General features: G+C 56.6%; 1 protein-coding gene across 1 annotated transcript in view; it reads right to left on the bottom strand.

Moving 5' to 3' along the window:
* Window positions 1–147: 147 nt before the first annotated feature.
* THRA (thyroid hormone receptor alpha) overlaps window positions 148–15,213 on the bottom strand; it is a 23,815-nt gene continuing 8,749 nt past the window's right edge. Inside the window, exons 2-9 of the mRNA XM_059906818.1 lie at window positions 12,614–12,961; window positions 9,699–9,766; window positions 9,049–9,149; window positions 6,993–7,140; window positions 6,175–6,380; window positions 5,017–5,163; window positions 4,227–4,485; window positions 148–3,605 (exon numbers count right to left, since the gene is read on the bottom strand). Of these exons, the coding sequence (XP_059762801.1) occupies window positions 3,355–3,605; window positions 4,227–4,485; window positions 5,017–5,163; window positions 6,175–6,380; window positions 6,993–7,140; window positions 9,049–9,149; window positions 9,699–9,766; window positions 12,614–12,666 (1,233 nt within the window). The 5' untranslated portion in view covers window positions 12,667–12,961 and the 3' untranslated portion in view covers window positions 148–3,354. The remainder of the gene's footprint in view (window positions 3,606–4,226; window positions 4,486–5,016; window positions 5,164–6,174; window positions 6,381–6,992; window positions 7,141–9,048; window positions 9,150–9,698; window positions 9,767–12,613; window positions 12,962–15,213) is intronic.

The following is a 15,213-nucleotide window of genomic DNA, read 5'->3' as shown; positions in this document are numbered from 1 at the left end:
CTCGTTCTGGGGGGTGGGGCGGAAACGTGGCCAAGGCTGGGGGCACACCTCTCCATCTGGTCAGTTTGTGGGGTGGGTCCTCTGGCCAGCAGATGGGAGGATACAGGGAAACAGCACACAAGTCTAAGGGGGGGGTGCCCAAGGGGATTATTTTCATCATATATTTATTACATAAATATATAGTAAAATAGACGAGCAACAATTACCATAAAAATATCTTTCTTTAAAATCCTGACCCAAAACACAACGGGGTGAAAAATCGCACATAACAGACATACTGATTGTCAACGTGGGGCAGGAGTAGGAGCCCCCCAAGTCACCCCTACTGGCCCCACCCCTCCCTGGGGAAGGGACCTACCTCCTTCCCTGTTTCTGGCCACAGCCCCCCTCCCCCCACCCCAGCACCAGCTTCTCATACATTCAGTAGCGCCTGCAAGGAAGTGTCCCCCTCCTCCCACCCAGGAGTTCCCAGGGCAGGAATTACTGTCCCCCTTATGGACGGTGTCTGTGTCACACGCCCTGCCCTCTCCCAGCCCTGTAGACCCGCCACCAGGGGAAGGGGTAGGGGCTCCTCCTCCCCCACCCTCCCCAAGTCTGAGCAGGGAGGAGGCTGGATGAGGTATGTGTGTTATGAGTGATGGGAGGGGGAATACTGAGATGGAGAGGCGGGTGGTGGGGGCGGGGTAGTGGTCATGGCTCTGGCACCCCCTTGTCCTGGCCTGGCACCCTCCTCCTAGTCCCAGCAGCCCCTCCTCCCACCAACACTGCACCTGCTGCCCCACTCTGCCTGCCCTAGTGCCCCGGGCCAATACTAGGGGAGGCACGCTAAGCACCCACATCAAGGCCATCCCCCTCATTAGCACCAATGGCCCCCAGGAGAGGGCCCTGTCCCTCACTTCCAAAGCAGGGACTGGGACAGCTGCCTCTCTAGAGCAGGTGCGTGGCGCTCCTGAGTCCCCCTGGCTCCTCCCCCACCACGTGTACTTGCTCACACATTCACGCAGAGAAACGCACACATACACCCCACGTCACTGAGAGTGGGGGGAGGGGTCGGGGGTTACGGGGAAGAGTGGGGGATCACAGCTCATATGATTGGGGAGGGGGAGGGGGGATTTCCCAAGTGCCTGTAAGAGGCCAAGCCTCTTGAAGGCCTTTTCTCCACCATGGGCATGGCTGAGAATGGGAACGGAGGGGTGGAGGTGGGGATGGAGGGGTGGGGAGACGGCAGACAGGTCAGGAATTCCACTGGGCCCCCAGGGGGTAGGAGGAGGGTACAAGAGGGCTTATCCATGGGACTGGAGTAATACAGGAATCAGTACCCCAGGAGAGAGAGAGGGTAGAGACGGACAAGGACAGCACGGGCAGCCCACGAGCCCAAGGGGGGCGGGGCAGGCACATGCACAGGTGATAGCAGATGCTCTTCTAGGCCCTCCAGCCCTGTCGGAACACCTGAACAGTGGGGGAAGGACATGCCCTGATGGGCAGCATAGCATTGCCTTCCCGTGTGTGTGTGTGTGTGTGTGTGTGTGTGTGTGTGTGTGTGTGTGAAGGGGGCTGTGGCAGGCTGAGGGTCAGGGTGGGGTGGCAGGTTCCCCACTGCTTAAGACATTTTTGCCCCAATAGTGCAAAGCGCAGGAAGCCCTGGCACCCCTCCCCCCGCCCCCTGCCCCATTCCCCATGGCTTCCGGGGGCATCTGCGTCCACCCATCCATCCCTGCCGACATGCAGCCCTGAGCCCAGGGCCCTCTGGTCTGCTCCATCCCTCTCCCACCCTCCCCTCCCCCCACCCTCAGAGGGCTACCTCCTCCCTCCCTCTCTCCCCTGCGGAGTGGGCAATAGCCAAAGGGAGGAGGAGGAGGGCAGCTCACCCAAGTGCAGACCAACAGAGCACTCCTCACCAGGAGGGTGGGAGGTGGCTCAAGCCAAAGTCCCTGAATTAGAGAAGAGAAGAGGGGAAAGGGGCTCCAGGGGCGCAGGGGCGGCTGGCCTAAAGAGCTTCAAAGAAAAAAGGAGGCGCACCAGCCGCCCCCTCCCCCAGGGCTTCGACTAAGTGCCATTTATCTAAGCACCCCCATTCCGGTGCCTGCCTGCCCAGAGTCTGGGATAGTGCATCGAGTGGGAGTGGAAAGGAGGAGGGCAGGGGTTAGAGAGAGCCCAGCAGACAGATGGAAACAGGGGCCTAAGGGGGTGGAGGCTCTGGGAGAAGCTCACGCACACCCCCCCCACCCCCCAGGGCAGCAGCATCTGGATCGTAGCTAATACTGCAGGATGTGAGGAGGGCGGGACCTTGAGCCACAGTTTTTCCTGTGTGGGTGCCACGATGCGGAAGGAGTTGGTGGGGGGGGCACAGGGAGAGGCCCCTGGGGCTGGGCACTTGAAAGGGGAGCTGTGCGGGCAGCAGGGCAGGCTGGTGAGGGGCCAGTTGGCATCCAGCGTGAGAGGTAGATGGAACTCAGCGGGCACGAGTGGCAGAGAGCAGAGGGAGTACTGGCGCGGGGGGTGCCAAAGGGGCACAGAGGGAGGGGCAAGGCAAGGGGGGGTGGCCAGGACCCTGTTGTATTAACTCACAGCTCTGATCGGCAGCCCTACCCCTGGGGACCTGGTGTGGGGGGCAGTTCTCTCTGATTTGGGGGGAGGAGGGGCAGCTCTCAAAGTGCTTGGGGGTGGGGGGGTCCTCCCCTCTGGCCAGCCTCAGTTAATAACTTAATATCATCTCTCTATCAATCGCTCGCTCTCTCTTTTTTCTCTTTTTTTCCTCTGTCTAGTACTTCTTCATTTATCTTCTCTCCGTGCCTGGTTTCCAAAGTGCAGTTAGAATGACTGTAATTTTTAACCTCCAGGGGAGGAGCCAAGCCAAGCCTTTCTTTGCACCCAGGCATCTGGGGAAGCAGAGAGGCCCTTAGCCTGGAGGGGGAACCTAGGCCAAGAGACTGGGCGGGGGGCTCTCTCTTGCGTGTGTGTAGGGGGGGGTGAGTTGAGGGCATCTTCCCCCATCCCACATTCCTCCATCCCCTACGGTCAAGATGGCTTGTCCCCTCTTAGCTCTCCCTCCCTTCTCCTACCTTCTCGGAGGACGGGGTCCTGGGAACTGCAGGACACGGTCCCCCCCGCCCCCCGACCCCCCCGCCTCCCACACTGTCCTTTTCATAGCAAGTTCATTTGTTTGCCCTGCCCCAGGGCTGGAGGTTCTGAGGAGGGACGGGGCAATGCGGGGGTGTGTGTGGGGAGCTGAATCTATCCGAGGACGAGAGGGAGGAGAGAAGAGGTGTGGGGGTCTCCCTCAGCCCCCAGCTCTGCCCCTTCTCTCCAGGCTCCTCCCCACCAGCTCCGCACACCCTCTGGCCGCCTGAGGCTTTAGACTTCCTGATCCTCAAAGACCTCGAGGAAGAGTGGGGGGAAGAGTTCGGTGGGGCACTCGACTTTCATGTGGAGGAAGCGGCTGGCGTGGCAGGCCCCGATCATGCGGAGGTCAGTCACCTTCATCAGCAGCTTGGGCCAGAAGTGCGGAATGTTGTGTTTGCGGTGGTTGACGTAGTGCTCGAACGCCAGCAGGTACGCCTCCTGACTCTTCTCAATCTTGTCCACACACAGCAGGCCCGAGCGGTCTGGGGGAAGGAGGGGCAGGAGGGTGAGTGGGCGGAGGGGGGCAGAGGCGGAGAGGCTGGGGGAGAGGGAAGAAAAACACGTTCTGGGCAAGTGTAGGGGCAACCGCAGGGCAGAGGGAGGGGACCAGGGGGTGGAGGGGCAGGTAAAGAGGACAGAGGGCAAGAGGTAGGCCTGGAAAGAGAGGAGACCTGGAGACAGGGCAGAACTAATGGGCAGAGAGATGGAGGGGGGAAGAGCAATACAGAGGGCGTTAGGGGCAAGAAAGGGGTACTGAAAACAGAGGCGGGATGGGGGAGAGAAGGTTGATGGGAACAGAGTGGGGGATGGGGAACAAAGGGGTCTGGGGGAGACAGAGAGCAGGTGGGGGCAGACAGAACAAATGAAGCCAGGATAGGAGTAGAGGAGGGACTCGGAGGTAAGAGATGGGCCTGGATATCAGAACGGAGGGGGGATGGGTGACAGAGCAGGGGACCGGGGACAGAGGATGGGCCTGGGGACAGAGAGGCAGCTTTGTGGAGCAGAGAGACCATGGGGTTAAAGAAGGAGCATGACAGGCCCAGGGCCCAGCCAAACTCTGGGCCCCTGGAAGCTCCCGAGCCCTCCCAGCCAGGCCTCGGTACCTGTTGACATTAGCAGCACAGCCTGCAGCAGAGCCACTTCCGTGTCATCCAAGTTAAAGGCAGAGAGTGACTTGCCCAGTTCAAAGATGGCATCGGAGACGACACCCAGGCCGCCATTCTTGAGCTGCTCCCGCTTGACAGCCATCTCCCCGCTCAGTGTCAGGGTGTCGCTCTCGGGGTCATAGCGGACAGCCGCCCGCAGGGACATGATCTCCATGCAGCACCCCTTCAGGAGGATGATCTGGTCTTCGCAAGGCAGCTGCAGAACCACAGGGAAACTCAGCAGGCCCCTCCGCATGAGCATCCCCCGCGGGTGCCCCCTGGGAGCCGCAAGGCCACCACCGGCCAGAAACGTGTGCTCTGAACAGCTCCCTTGCAAGGAGCGATGGATCTGCCCTGTTTCATTAAGCCTCCCAACTATGCCTCTGTGTTAGGTCCCGTCAGTGCCTCCATGCCCACTGCAGATGAGCGAAGGGAGGTATAGGGAGTTAGGCCACGTGGCCAAGGAGAACTTCCAGAGTCAGGATGGCTGCGTAGACTTCGGGGGAGACAGGAAGGGAAGGGCTGGGGAGGCTGGGCCCGTGGAGCCTGTTGGTTCTTTAGGGATCAGCTCACCCTGTGCGTGTGCGTGTGTGCGTGCGTGTGTGTGTGTTGGGTGTGTTGACCTACAAGAATTGCTCCCCATCCAGACGGCTTCAGATGAGCACGAGCTGGGACAGGGTGACCTGGGGAGCAGCCCGAGGTTTCCCTCCAGCGTGGCACCGTGTCTCTCCTCCCATCTGCCACTCACCTCAGAGAACATGGGCAGTTTTTTGGCAAAGTCCACCACACGGGTGATGGCCGGGGTGATGATCTTGGTAAACTCGCTGAAGGCCTCAAGGTCCACCTTGTCTCCGTCCGGCATGGAGACGATGGGTGACTGGCCAATGTCATCCGGCTAGAGGGAGAGATGGGGGTCAGCTGGGGCTGCAGACCCCTTTCAACCTCTCACCGAGGCTCCCTGCCCACCAGGGGGAGCTCCAAGGCAGCTTGGCGAAGCGGGGCCACTAGCACCTGGGGGCAGCTGTGTCCCAACCCAGGGCTAAGGCTTCTCCCATCTTGAGGCAGAGAATACACCAGAGCTCCAAGTTGGCTAATAATCACAAGGATCATAATAGCAGTAGAGGTAATGTCATAACAATAGAAGCTAGATTTATTGAATATTTAACATGGAACTAGGCATTAAGCCATGTGTTTTACACATACTATCTCATTTAATCCTCACCACGACTTATCACCATTAGTTGATGTTATACGTATCATCATTTCACAGATGAGGAAACTGAGACAGACTGCAGCTAAGTAATAAGCCCAAGGTCATGTGACTAGTAAGTGGTAGAAGCAGGATTGGAACCCGGGCAGTCTGATCCCCGACAGTTACACACACACGTGCTTGGTATCAGAGCCAGTGCTCCTAAGAGCGTACTGTTCCACCCGCTGACACACTCCACCAGGAGTTTTCTGCCTTCCCCAGCATACACAACCAACTATCCATCTCCTCCCAAGCTGACCATTTACTTGGCACTCAGTTTTGCCGGGGCCTAAAACAATGCCCAGCACCCAAGAGGTCCCCCAAAATACTGTTACATGACTGCGTCCTCACCCTTCCTCCCAGTCACTGTGGGCAGGAAAAAGAGGAGAGCTCACCTCCGTTCACTGGAAATTCGATGAGGAGGGCAAGGCCCTGCCCTCATGGAGCTCCCAGTCAGATGGAAAAGGCAGGACCCTGATAGCAGCGACACTTACACAGGTGTACGAATCAGCACTGTCGAGTTGCGGAGACTATCAGCCTTGCGTCAGACTAAACTAAGAAGGCTTTCTAGAGGAGGCAGGACTCTGAGTTCACTCTCCTCTCCTGGCTACCTGGCTGCCGCTCCCCCGGGCTCCCCCGGGCTCCCTCTCTCCTTACCAGGAATTTCCGCCTCTGTTTCCAATGGCTGCCCTGGGCATTTGTGCTGCGATGGGCCTCCGTGGCAACGTGGATCAGGTCCCACTCTTCGGGAGTGGGCTCTGGTCGCTGCTGCAGTGATCGGATCATCTCCTCCTTCCGCCGCCGCTCCCGGTTCTGCTCAATCAGCTTGCGTTTGGCCACCCGCTTCGAATCATCTAGAACCACTGTCAACAACAGACAGACACGATGCCCTTTGCGTGGCACACTCCGTAACCCACTCAGAAACTACTCTTCCCAGTAGGCCAAGAGAGGCTAAGTGACTTCCCAAATCACCTAGCAGTTGGGTGGCACAACCTGGATCATGAATGATCACTGGGACCACATCAACTCCAATTTGGGCTGACCCAGAGGAATACCATGTTCTGATCTAAAGGGTTATGGTGACAGTAGTTACTAGAAGACTGCCATCCAATCCCTAGCTAATGAAAAATGCCCTCTCTCACCCAGAAGTGGGGTGCCTTCTCTAGTAGTCAGAGACACTGTGCTATGGGGGGGGGGGTACTCAGGACTTATTTCGACCCAACAACTCTAAGGCCCTGGAGTGGTGAAAGGCAGGTAGGCACTGAGGCCCATGCCCAGAGCCCAGAGAGGGATCCTGTTTCCTTTTCTTCAGGGATGAGGGCAGCAGGGACCAAGATTCTGAACATTCATTCTGCCACCAGCCTGACCCAGACTGTCTCTCTGCCCTGTGGGTACCTGGAAGGGAGCTGCCATGTCTGAACGCACCCCCCCCCCCTCACAGCTGCCTGGCCCGCTTCCCCCACCCATCCCCTTACAGTCCATGGCCATGCCCACAGCGATGCACTTCTTGAAGCGGCACAGCTGGCACTGATTGCGGGTGATCTTGTCAATGACACAACAGCTGTCATATTTGCACGAGTAGGTGGGGTGGAGGTTCTTCTGGATTGTGCGGCGAAAGAAGCCCTGGAGTTGGGGGAGGGCAGGGAGACGGAGCATGTTGTGATCACAATCTTCCCTTCCTGAATCAACCGTGCAGTTCTCTGGGGTGGGGGGAGCGGGCTGGGGAACTATTGAGGGAACCTGGCATCCTCTCGACACAGCAAGCCCCGCATCACTGGGCTCTGCCAGGACTTAGAAATACCCATCCTCAGCTCCCCCAGCTGCCTAGGGGCCGGGGTACATGGGTAGTGGTGGTGGCAGAGTTAAGGATGGTGACCGCAGTTAGGAGATTTGAGCCTGGGATGGTGTGAGGTGCTAAGAGGCCTGAAGGAATAGCCGCTTTGGACACCAATGAATACCTGATTTTCCATCTTGTTAAACGACTCTAAAAACAACACTGGCCCCAAAACCATTCTCATACATGCTGCCTGTTGCCCATGCAGATAGAATTCATGAAATGGGGGGCGGGGGGTCAAAAAGTCAAGAAAAGGCATTGGGTATGAACTCTACTAGCATGAAGATAATATTTTCAATTTTATATAGAGAGTTTAGTCTTTGCTTTAAAGGAAAAACCTCAAGACTCAAGATGGCAGTAATAATATGAAGAGCTAATGTCTGTTGCATACTTACTATGTGTCGGGCACTTATAAGCCTTTTCTATCCTGTATCATCACATTTAACGCTCATGTCAACCCCATGAGGTAGGAACTGTTATTATCTCCATTTTGCCGACTAAGAAACTGCAGCTTGGAGAGATTAAGCACTTTGCTCAAAGTCATATGGCTAAATGGGCAGCAGAGACTCAGAACTGGACCTGAGGTATAAGACACAAGGTCTGAGCTCTCAGATTTTGGGATGCAATTATAATCACCTTGGGTAGCCATCAAAAATACAGACTCTTGGGCCTCATGCTAGACCTACATCAGGCTCTCTAGGAGTGGGAAGGCATCTCTGTCCTTTCGGGATGCCCCGCTGGGACTCAGATGTCCTTGAGGGTGAGGTTCCTTGTTGTATATTACACTGCTGGCATTGCTTGCAGGAACACTGCTAGGGGACTCTATATCCCTGGTGGTCTTGGTCTGATTGACACCAGGAAAGAGAGGAACTTGAAGCCTTGACATATTCTTAAAGCTTTCTGTTTCTTGAAAGGTCTTACACTGTCAGGAAGTGATGATCCTGGAAAAACCATGTAGGCTGAAATGTCCAAAGTGAGATCTAATTAAGCCTCCCCAAGTCATAGACCCCCTCTGCCCAGGGAGACTCTGCCATCCTCTTCTCTGGGCTCCGCCATGCCCCCCAGCACTGGTTCTCACCCTTTCAGGTGCAGTGGAAGCAATCCAAGGCAGATTCCACCACAAAAGATTCTGATTGAGTAGGGTTGGGATGAGGCCTTGGGATCTGCACTTAACAAGTACTGCAGGTGGTCCAGGAACTACATTTTGAGAAACACTGATGTTGCTTTTAACTGATGTCAGTCTTTCTCTGGTAGGCTGTGAGCAACTTGAGGGAAGGGCATATACTGCACATGTCACACTTAATACATTGAATGGATGGATGAAAGCAGACATTTATTGAGTGCTTCTTTTGTACTTGGCACTGTTTTAAGTACTCTATGTGCATTATCTCATTTTATTCTTCTAGCAACTCTATGAAGTAGGTAGTATGTTTATCCCCATTTTATAGATGAAGAAACTGAGGCTCAGAGAGATTAGGCATCTTACCTATGAGTGGCAGAGCAGGGATTATGCATGAACAAATGAATGAATGAATGAATGAATAAGAGAAGAGAAATGATGATATAACAGGTGGGCTTTAGGTTACATGTTTATAGAGCTGTCTGTTGTGCCAGGTGCTGAGGGACTTAAAGGGAATGTGATGGGGGGGGGTGGCGCTCAGGTGGTGGGGGAGGGGCAGGAGCTGGCTGGTCCATACCTTGCAGCCCTCACAAGTGATGCAGCGGTAGTGATAACCGGTTGCCTTGTCCCCACACACGACACACTGCTCGTCTTTGTCCAGGTAACTAGGGATATACCCTGGGAGGGAGGAAGGGAGGCAGGCAGGCAGGCATGGCTTGGGTCCCCAGCAGAGAGGCTCCTACACTTTCTCCATCCCCCAGCTTTTCCTTCCTGGCCCATCCCCTAGCCCAGGCTCCCTGAAGGGTTCTCTGTCTCCAGGTATAATCCTGGAGACACATCAGAGGTCACCTTGTCCATCCCCTTCCCTAAGAATATGGAGAATCCAGTTCTTCTGACTGCCCCATTCAGGGCTTTTCTCTTGCTGCATGCCAGGGGCAGGGGATACGGGAGAAGGAGAAGCAAATGTCAGAGCGGCTCATCTTGGGGACCTCGGGCAAGGGGGCTATGGGGGAAGGGAAGAGGCCCTTCCTGACCTAATCCATCCTCAAAGGCTGGAGCGTACCCCACATCACCCCTCTCACCCCAGACAAGTCCATCCCACGCTCTCCAGGAGGCTCTCCCCATGCGACACAGGAACTGCTGGTATAGGCCCAGGCCCTGGAAGTGCCCTGGCCTGGTTCTGTCGGGTTGAGGGTGGGAAGGAAGGGCACACGCAGCCAGGCTCACCTGACATGCTGGTTTTCAGGGAACATTGGCCGTTCTTTCTTTTTCGCTTTCCATCTGGTGACCTGGCACTGGATGGGGGCAAAGTGGGCCGAATCAGAGAGCAGTCCTTGGGCAGCCCCCCTTCTCATCCAATAGGCTGAAGTCATCCCCCAGGCCTGACTCCCTCCTTCTTGTGTCCTCATCCTACCTCCCACCCCCAGGTCAACTGACAAAACTGAGAAGGGTCTAGCTATCTGGAAGCTTTGGGGCGAGAGATAAAGGGCTTGGCTGGGGCACAAGCATATTCTAGGGCCCCAACATACACACACACACACACACACACACACACAAGCACGCTCATAATCTATAAGATAGCCACATATTTAAGCCTTCAGTACATGACACGTATGCAGAAAGAATCTTCAGGACATGCTTAAAGCTATATAACCTTTAGAATACACACAAATATGTGCAACATAAGACCAGCACACACGAACAACTATGCTGCCTTCAGTATAAACCCAAGCACGGTAAATAAGCAGCAGGCTCTACTATCTATATCTATGCAACTTGCAAGGCTTTCTCAAATGTGTTATATGACCTCTAGGATATGCCCACATGTTATACAACCCTCTAGACGGGCACCTAATAATACCATGCCCCTCCCCCAAGTGAACATGTGACTTTATTTCCAGGTCATGCACACATGCTAAATAACCACAGTGGGACTTTCCTGGTGGCGCAGTGGTTAGGAGTCTGCCTGCCAATGCAGGGGACATGGGTTCGAGCCCTGGTCCGGGAAGATCCCACATGCCGTTGAGCAACTAAGCCCGTGCACCACAACTACTGAGCCTGCGCTCTAGAGCCCGCGAGCCACAACTACGGAAGCCCGCGTGCCCGCCACAGCTACTGAGCCCACATGCCGCAACTACTGAAGCCCGCACACTGCAAATACTGAACCCATGTGCTACAACTACTGAAGCCCACGCGCCTAGAGCCCGTGCTCTGCAACAAGAGAAGCCACCGCAATGAGAAGTCCACGCACCGCGACGAAGAGTAGCCCCCGCTCGCCACAACTAGAGAAAGCCCACGCACAGCAAAGAAGACCCAACACCAGCCAAAAATTGAAAAATAAAAATAAAAATAAATAACCACAGTGGACCACTAGAACCTAGACCCAAGAATATGAGAAAAGGATGGGACTCCCAGAGCTGCCCAGTCCATGACCTCCCTTTAGCAGAGCAGCAAACCTAGGCCCCACTTGTGCCTGGTGACACTGTGGCTGGAGTCAGAGCCAGGACAAGGATCCTGAGCCCCTCTAAGTAAGGTATTAGCAACCCTCAGCCACTGCACACATATGTTGCCAACCTCTCCACATACATGTTACATAACCTCGGCACACACAGGTTACATAAGCCTTCTACATGCATGCACGGATTGTATAACCTCCCACACCCACCCTGTGCGTGGCATGTTGCAGGGTCCTCCCCCCCCACCCCCACCCGCCTGGGGCCTGATGCGACTCCCAACACACTGACACAGTGACCTTGGCCAGGGTCACAGCCACAGACAACTCTGTGTTCCACACGCCCTGGGGATTACCCCTGTCTGATGTCTACAACAGTTCGAGGGTCGGATCTCCCTCCTGCCTCTGGAGGGGTGGGTGTGGGGGGAACTCCCCGGCCACCTAGGCCCCAGTCGAGCTGGCAGTCTTCAGCAATTAACTAGACTCACAGCCTCTGGGTGCAGTCCCAGGGACAGCCACAAGGTGGCGCAGGGACATGGGGGAGGGGAGGCAGACAGGGGAGGGGCTGCAGTCCTGGGGGACCAGGAACTGGCATTCCCGCCTTTCTCAGAGTTAGCAGCAGACTTTCCCAGACCCACAGAAGTCTGGGCAGGGAAGTACAGAGGCTGTAAGTGAGAGCTACGCAATGACAGGCTAAATCTTTTTCAGAGCCCCCTGGGGTGGGGATTGCGGCGGGGGGGGGGATACCCCCATTGCCCTACCCAGCTGCCAGCCCCATCCACTTCCTCTACCCCTCCAGGGACCCAGTCTTGGGCCCCAGGGCTTTGCTGGGCCAGGCCTCCGGCCTCCTGGCTCAGGATCTGGTCTCCTAGGCAACGGCCACACTACTCCCCAGAGCACCCCTCCCCCACCCTCTCCCTGGCCATAGGCACAGGCTGTACCCAGCTCCCAGGGCACCACGCCAACTGAGACTGAGCTCTGTGCCACTTGGAGCCGATGGGAGAGACAGAGACCCTCTGGGCTCCTGAAGCACAATGCAGATCATAGGTAACCCATCCCTCGTTGTGTGTGCAGGGCTGATGCCTCCTCCACGTGGAGCAAAACCTTCGTAGCTGGCATTCACTCTCACTTCCTGGGAGGAGCCCCATGGCAATGCCCGCCCTTGCCCATGAACAAGGAAGAGCTTGTGAGGCTCCCAATAGGTTCCAAATATAAGCGTGAGCTGTGACCAACAGCTACTGGTGCATGTGCCCTGAAATGTCATGTCACATGCACCATGGCTTCTGGACCACACGCTGGTGGTCAGAAGTGAACAAGCTGGTAGGGAGAGGAGGGAAATGGCAAGGCTTGGATTCCACATGCTCAGGTGAGGGTGGCTGAGGGGACACTGGGGGGCCTTTGAGACTCCCAGCACTGTCAAGGGAGGGGCCACGTGTCTGCTGCCTGTAATTACTCTGCTCTGCATCACCTCCCGCCTTCAAAATGGGCATCTTTCCATTGAGGTGCCTAATTCCCTGCCGCATGGGAACATGACCTCATCTCCTGGGCAAAGGTAGGCAGCAGGCTTGCTGGCCTCATGCCCATCCCCCCAGAGGTGCTTAAAAGGCCCAAGCTCCACTCTCTCGGGCCCAGCCAGGTGACCCTTCCTGTTGCCTAGGAGTTGGCACGACCTAGTTGCCAGACCCATTACCTGTTCTCCTCTGGGTCTGACCCACACTCCACCTTGCTTGGCTTCTGTTCCATTCACTTTAATTCCATCCAGGATGCCCTCCAGCACGCCAAGAGACTGGGGTGGGCACACTGGCCCCCCCGGCACGCCCACAGGCCGCCCACCCCCCGCCACCCAGGCCCTAGGGCCCAGCACCCATGGTGCCTGTCTCAGCACTTGGCCTTTCACACCATGCCCTGCGCCCCAAGGGGGGCGGGCGGTGAGAGGGGCCAGGGAGTGGCAGGTAGTGGGGTTGGGGGGGAAGCCGGGTCTGTTGGGGGGTCCTGGGCTGGGGGAGTAGCTTCGGAATCTTGTCCTGTCCGGAGGTCCCTGCAGAGAGAGGAAAGAGGCAGGGATAAGGCGGCGCCATGGTGGGGCTAGGTGAATAGGATTCCTTTGGTGCCAACATTTTGGGGCTCACAACGAGGTGGTGGTAGTCATGGAGGGCAGGCACAGGGAGAGGACCAGGACAACCCTTCAGATCAACAGACAGCAGCCAAGACTGGAGATCCACATCCTGATCCCCAGACATGGAAAGGGATGGAGGGAAAGAATGAGGTCATCCATGTACCTCGTCTCAGTCCTCACATTCAATCAAGTGCCTGGCCCTTAATATGCGTCTATTAAACATCAGCTGTTGTTACCACCCCCCAGTTTCCCTAAAACTCATCAGTATTACAGGGCAAGAGGCCACCAGAGATGAGCAGCTTCAGCCCAGGCATGGGGGGTACTGGTGAAGGAAGTGTGGTTTGTGGGGGCAGCATGCAGGGACATGGGTGCCTTCATGGAGAGGGACATTGAAAATAGTAGGGGGCTTCCCTGGTGGCGCAGTGGTTGAGAATCTGCCTGCCAATGCAGGGGACACGGGTTCGAGCCCTGGTCTGGGAAGATCCCACATGCCGCGGAGCAACTAGGCCCGTGAGCCACAGCTACTGAGCCTGCGCGTCTGGAGCTCGTGCTCCGCAACCAGAGAGGCCGCGATAGTGAGAGGCCCGCGCACCGCGATGAAGAGTGGCCCCCGCTTGCCGCAACTAGAGAAAGCCCTCGCACAGAAACGAAGACCCAACACAGCCAAAAATAAATATAAATAAATAAATTTATTTTTAAAAAAAAAAAAAAAAAAAAAAAAAAAAAAAAGAAAATAGTAGGGAACCCACCTCCCCGGCTGCTGGCGCACTTATGACTCCCCAGTCCCGGCCCCCCAAGGAGCTTCCCATACAAGGTCCCAAATCACACTTCCCAGTCTGAGGACCAGACTTCCCAGTTGGTTTAGCTGAGCTGCCACCTACCAGGATGGCAAGAGGAGGGGAAAGGAAACTAACCCGCGTTAATGGAATAGAGAATATAGGCCCTCTGGTATCAGAACTTCACAGGTGAGGAAACAAAGCCTCAGAAAGCTTGACCATTCACTTGAGTTGGCACAGCTAGTAAGCAGCCTGCCTCCAATGCTTGCCTTGTCCTGCGACCTGGGGTCCAGGGCAGTGCCAACCTGGGCCAACCATTCCCCCCACGCTGCTCCGCTGACCCCAGACTGCAGACCCGAGGCTCCGTGTCTGCACACACAAGGCAGGTGTGGGCACGTGAGAGGGGACAAAAGGTGCAGCTCTCCGCACACAACCTCCATCGAGTGGCTGCTGCACCAGAGTCCTTGCCCCTGGGCCCCCCGGCCCCACCCCCAGGAACTGATAAGGAGCCAGGGTGGGAGGGGAAAGGAGAGATAAGTCAGGCCATTGGGCAGGGTAGGACAGGGCTGGACCATGGGACACGGCCTCTGCACTCAGGCAAGTCCCCATCCTGGGGAGCAGGGCAGTAGTACAGAAGGGTGGCCTACTCTGCTTTCGATGCCCCTGCAGACCAGAACTGGGCACTGGGGGCTGGACAGGAGACATGGGGTGGAGGGGTGCGAGCAGGGAGCCTTAGCCCAGGGAGCCGTCAAGAAAGTAGGTCAAGTTTTTCTTGGCTTGCGGAGAAATTCCTGTTATAAATTTATAATGGCGTAGCCAGCCCTAAGGGGTGGAGATGGGGGGAGAAGGAGTGGGTGGGGATGCCCAGGGCCTGGGCATAGGGGCCTGCTGCGCTCAGCCAGAGCAGTGAGGGGCTGGGGGCCGAGGCAGGCGTGGGCCTTGGGCTGGACAATAGAGGGCTATTTTCTGTGGCCTCTGTTTCCACTTCTATCTGTGCCCAGTGAAGCTTCCTTTGGTCTGTCTGTCTGTCTGTCTGCATCTGAATGTCTCTCTCTCTCTGGGTCTGGGTGTCTCCCTGTCTCCCCCTCCCCCCAAGACTGTGCCTCGGTGCTTGGCACACCCTGGCTGCGGTGCTGCCCCCGCCCGTCTCCTGCCCACCTGGCATACTGCCACCACTTGTTTACAGAAGCTGGAAAAATCCACTCGCCAGCCTGAGGCCCGAGTGCCCCCGGGGAGGGGAGGAGGCAGGCACAGGAGTGGGCATGCTGAGAGAGGGGCAGCCCTTCGAGCCGGCCCTGGAGGCAGGTGAAGGGAACCGGCCTGTGTGGGAACGGGTATCAGCGGCTATGGGCCAGACAAGGCAGGGAGCACCGGGGGCATGCGCAGCTCCTGCCCCAG

Source organism: Balaenoptera ricei, chromosome 20 (assembly GCF_028023285.1).
Source record: "Balaenoptera ricei isolate mBalRic1 chromosome 20, mBalRic1.hap2, whole genome shotgun sequence".
NCBI classification, from domain to species: Eukaryota; Metazoa; Chordata; class Mammalia; order Artiodactyla; family Balaenopteridae; genus Balaenoptera; species Balaenoptera ricei.
This window is presented reverse-complemented; position numbering and strand designations above follow the sequence as displayed.